At 41.6% G+C, this 5,572-nt stretch overlaps 1 protein-coding gene across 1 annotated transcript; it reads left to right on the top strand.

Annotated features, from left to right (window-relative positions):
- The first annotated feature begins 2,392 nt into the window (after positions 1–2,392).
- Positions 2,393–3,635, top strand: LOC4338535 (E3 ubiquitin-protein ligase EL5-like). The gene has a single exon (XM_015782472.3). The coding sequence runs from the start codon at positions 2,531–2,533 to the stop codon at positions 3,131–3,133; it is 603 nt and encodes a 200-aa protein (XP_015637958.2). The 5' UTR covers positions 2,393–2,530; the 3' UTR covers positions 3,134–3,635.
- Positions 3,636–5,572: the final 1,937 nt, after the last annotated feature.

Consider the following 5,572-nt stretch of genomic DNA (forward strand, 5'->3'; position numbering starts at 1 on the left):
CCAGGATGAGAGGAGGCTGTGGTGGTTCGGCCGAACCACCTGGTTCGGCCAAACCCTAGGCCCCACCTCCTGGCTTCTCCTTTGGCAGGGTCACTGACTGGTGGGCCCTGACGGCGGTTATACCTGTCTTGTGGGCCCTCCAATCCGCGTGCTCACATCTGATTGGCTAGAAGTGTGTTTCCTTGCATGCTGGGTGTGTTTTCTCCTTAAAATACCGTCAACAATTCTTTTACTATAAGCCATTATAGTTAATAAAATAGCCAACATATATAGAAGTATGCAATTAGAAATTTTATGTTTACCATATCAATAGCAAACACACTACTATATTATTACTGGCGATTTTTATTATGTACCAGTAGCGATATTTTTCGTACTGCTGGTTTGGTCTAGTAGTAATATATATGTTGCCGTTTAATTTATTGAATCATCAAATTTCTAAATTGTATGGGGGTCGAGTTCAATGCGAGACTTTTTTGGGTCACATTTAACTACCTCACTATACTGACTAAACTAGCTGCAGGTCCTTAATCTATACTTTCCATAAAGTTAAAACCCACTATAAGTCTAAAACTCAACATACAACTATGCCACATTATCACCATCTAGCAATAATTACATATTTTACCTCATACAAACATAAAACATCATATACAATTTATTTAATTGTACAAATTAACATTCAAGCATATTTAGTCATCACCCTTCATATCATTTGCACAATATTTTAACAAATCTATCTATCACTTTTACAATATTTAACATATACTTATCTTATCAATATGTTTCACATTAAAGCACGGTATCATTTGTCTAATTAACCCTGATGTTTCATTATTTTTTTCCATTTTACTCCTAACTTGATTGTCAAAAAAAATATTGAGAATTGCTTAGTGATTCCCGCAACACAGTGCGGGGAATCACCTAGTATTTCGACGATAAGTGCCTTGATTTGGTCACTTTAGTGGCCACACTGTCGTTAGCAGGGTTGGAATTTTCGGACTGAAATTTCCGAAATTTCAGACCCCTCCGATACTTTTATGTTGGCCGACACTTCTCTTTTTAAAATTTTTTTTCATGAACTTTGGTGATATTTGTTCAAATTTAACTAAATTCTGTTTAAAATTTCAGACCGAAATTTCTAAAATTTCAGTATATCGGTGACCTCCGATCAAATCGGCTAAACCAAAAAAGTAAACCCTGGTCATTGGTGCTGGATGTCACGGCTACCAGTCCTCACCTGGGATTTGGATCAGGTGCATGACTGCAACTTAAGCAGTAGCAGTACACATCATTGGATACAAGATGGATGGCCTAGATCACGCATTGCACTGTTTACATCACTGTAGCAATAAATACTGTAGCACGGAGTACTGTTCATAGGGTTTTTTGACCGGGAATATTGCCAGGGTTTTGCCCAGTAGTTTAAATTTTAGAAATAGAAATATTTACAAAGTTACAGGGGGATATACAAAAGAAAAGAAAAGGTCATAAAAACTTTAGGGTCTGCAACCAATCAGAAACAGATTGTTTAAGAGGATCTTTCATTCTGCACAGATGCATAATAATTTCTTTCTTGAAGAGCAATTTCCATGATTGGAAGGTAGGTTGTATATTTTGGAAAATGAGTCACAGGGTTATTGTAGCTTTGAATCTAAACCGTTGATCGAAAAATGGATGACCAAAGTTAGTGCAGTTTTTAACTTAATGTGACTGCACCTGATCCGAATTCCATCACCTGCATGATAGATTTGGTACCCGGATATAGGAGATCCATCGCTCAATGATATTATTGCTACATACGACATAGTTTGTCACCGCCAAATTTCATATCTACCCTATTACTAGTTGTAGGTCTCGACTAGACGAGCTCTTCAGTGACGGATCAGGCAAAAAGCTGAGACGTGCCTTGAGCTTTTTTCTTTTTTGGTTTCATCTCTCTCCATAGACCATGCTCTCTTGGCTGTGTACATTCCGTTGGATAAATGGATGCTCTCATCTAAGTCACCCAGGTCTTGTGCAAGAAACTGTTACGCCTATCAGGCTACTGTTGTTGTTCTTCCTCTTACTGTGCACTGACTTAGCTCCGAGGTGGACGCACCAAGGCCACTTGCCAATTTGCCATGGTGGAGCGTTGGAATTGCCCTTACATGCTACAAGAAAAAAGAAAACTTCGGTCAAAGCATTAACCATTAATTAGAGTTTACAAACCAACAAACTCATCAGTCATATAGTTGTACCCTCCAAAACCCCCAAAAGCCAATGTTACATCCATCTTCCACTTTTTATAAACCCCTTTTGTGTGTACATGTTCACTACACCACCTTTCTCTCCTTCCCTCTTGTGCTCCTCCTTATCTTCTATCTCTTCTTCTTCCCCTATCTTTTCTTCTAAAGAACATCTGCAATCTCCAGCTTCTTCTGTTCTGAAGCAGTGGCTTTTTGTGGTTTATGCACACCATTGGCAGCTGCTACTGTTTGCTGCTTGTGTTGTCAGAAGCTACCTTATTGTTTCGGTCATCATCGGCGCCATGTCGACGCCGACGGTGCAGATGGTGGCGCCGGCGGCGGCGGTGGTGGAGGACCCGAGCAAGCACTGGACGCGGCACGGGCCGGTGCTGACGGCGTGCCTCGTCGGGATCAACCTGCTCATGGTCCTCCTCGTGTTCTTCTACTTCTGGCGGTTCTTCTCCGGGAAGCGTGGCCCGCCGACGTCGTCAACGTCAACGATGGCCAGCGGCGGCGACGACGACGAGGAGGAGGGGGCGTCGTCGTCGTCGTCGTCGGCCGACACGTCGCCAGGGCGCCACCACCAGGATCGGGAGGACATCGCGTCGTCCCTGCCCGTGTTCGTGTACTCCTCCTCCGCCGCCGCCCCCGACGTCGGCGACGCCGGGGGGAACGGGAAGGCGGCGGCGGCGGCGGAGTGCGCGGTGTGCATCGTGGAGTTCCGCGACGGCGACCGGGCGCGCCTCCTCCCCCGGTGCGGCCACCGGTTCCACGCCGACTGCATCGGCGCGTGGCTCCAGCTCCACTCCACCTGCCCGCTCTGCCGCGCCGCCGTGCTGCTCCACCCCGCCGCCGCCGAGCCGGCCAAGAACGATCAGCCCAAGGATGACGACTGCCCGGTGTGACGCCTCGCCGTCGCCGTCGCCGGGAGAGACGAGAACACAGCTATAGACGGAGGGTCGAGCGCGCAATCGATCGTACGCCGGCCGGGGTGATCGAGAACGCGACAAGCATCTTTCGGCGTGCATCGCTGTCCAAGATGGAGGAAATCAAGAAAGGTTGGTGTCGGTGATGACTTATGAGTTGAGAAGACGCGAGGTTTTGCTTCCACTCGTACGGCCGTTTTTGTTTTCTTCTTCTCTCCAGCTTGTTCTTTAATTTGTTGTTACCTACCCTAGCTGCTTATATTGTGTGTGATTATATTGTGTGTCCTCATCTGTGTGTGTATATGATTGGAGCTGTGTGCTGCTATATAGTATAAGAGTTTTGTGTATAGAAATCGATCGATCTGCTGCATGCATGCATATCGGATAGAATTAGTATGTACTTTGTAATAAAGGTTAATTACTCGTAGTTGAATGCATGTAAGAAAGGAGTGAAGAGCACTACCGCAAGATCACCTTATTACCCAGTTTGTAACTGCAGCCCGTTTTGATTTTTCAAGCTAACTAGCTTACTACGGATGATCCTGTTAATCTTGTGGTTAATTAATTTCGAGATACACTTCGTAGTGTATTGCTAAGGGATGTGTGGTTTAAACCTCAAGGATTCTGTCTTCAATCCCTAACATGCTTATAATTTTTTTAAAAAAAATATTTGGAGGGACGTCTCTTCCTCTAAATCTCTTTTTTTTCCTAATAAATTAATTTCACTACGATGATTGTAGCTAGCCGATGCCGAAAAGTTGTAGTGAAACTTTCGCTTGAAAAGAAAACACAAAGATGAATACTAGAGATGAGCTGCATCTGTCTTATTAGCCGTCAAGCATGAAGGCGAGCATCTGCCTCTTCTGATCGATCAGTCGTACTGATGTTGAAAAACCACTTCCAGCACGCAGTATATAACGACCCTACCTCTAATAGTGTATCACTAATATTAATGCAAAGCGATCAACTTTGTACTCAGCTCGAAAAAGGGTACCAACTGAAAGATGCCTGGATCGATGTACGGAGACAGTGAATTCGCTTACCAATTAAAGGCTCGGTTTTGGAACATTATCCATGCATGGAGAGCATATTTGTGACCTAACATTCACCTTTTCTTTCCCTACGTTAGTGTTCGGATAAGATGCCGGCCGGGGCCGTACAATTAAGAATGTTGCTGTATTGATCTGATCATTCTTAAAGAACAAGGCATCATATCTCTCTTGAAGGATGAGTTTGACAAAGACCAAATTAAAAAAAAACTTCCACTACAATCTTAGCTATGTCAAATAACTCCATGTTTACTCTAATAAGCATTATATATTAATTACTAGATGACTTGAATTTGTTTAGACAACCCAAGAAAAAACATCATATATAATATATAGTACTAAGGCAAGCAAGAAAGGAGGCAATTATAGGGCATAATTTATTTAGAAGAAAAATGTGAGAGGCATCTATATATAAAACCAACATTTTGTGAAAGCGCATCAGTGCATCACAATGTGAATATATTGGTGTAAGTGGTACTTTGACTAATGGTTGGTCAAAATTTACAAAATTTGGTCTATTCAAATCAAAACATGCTTGTGAGACATTTCAATTCGCTCATAACAAGAGAAAATAGAACACATAATTTTTGTAGTAGTATCCGAGGAGCCCCGCTACTGGCCGTAAGTACAACTGTTAGTGTATTTGAAAGATTTTATATATGACATTTTGTGCAAGCAGTTCAGTCCAATTATTCTATTAGTCGCCGACGTGTTATCATCGTCGTAAATATTGAAATTTTAATCATATACTAAATACCTGCGTTAGTTTTATTTCTAATGGCAAGTTTTATTTAACACAAAATTTCCATATGATCATTGTAATACTATCTACTTATAATAATCAAATTTAGACATTTGTAGTTAACCTATACAAGCTTTTATTCCATTAAAAAAAACATATAGAAGCTTCCTCAAACTGTCATAGAATTGATGATATGCTGATAGGAGTATCAGCGAATAGATATGCTGATATATATCAGGAGTTACTTTCGATAGAAGTGACGAGTTACTTTCGATAAAAGTGAGACACGATCGGAAGAAATGTTGGATCCTTTTTTGACGAATAGTACCAAGTAGTAGTAGCTAGAAAGTCGACACCCAGGGCCACGTACTATATATACTGTTCTCGTGCAACAATAGCTGGTAGCTCCGTTGAATCAGTGGCAACACTATCAACAAGATTGCACAGAGATCGGCAGAAGCCGTGTTTAGTTTTTTGGCCAAAATTTTTTTAAGTATATGAACATACATTTAAAGTATTAAATATAGACTAATAACAAAATAAATTATAGATTTCATCTATAAACTGCGAGACGAATTTATTAAGCATAATTAATATGTCATTAGCAAATATTTATTGTAGCATCAA

Source organism: Oryza sativa, chromosome 5, assembly GCF_034140825.1.
Source record: "Oryza sativa Japonica Group chromosome 5, ASM3414082v1".
Classification (NCBI taxonomy): domain Eukaryota; kingdom Viridiplantae; phylum Streptophyta; class Magnoliopsida; order Poales; family Poaceae; genus Oryza; species Oryza sativa.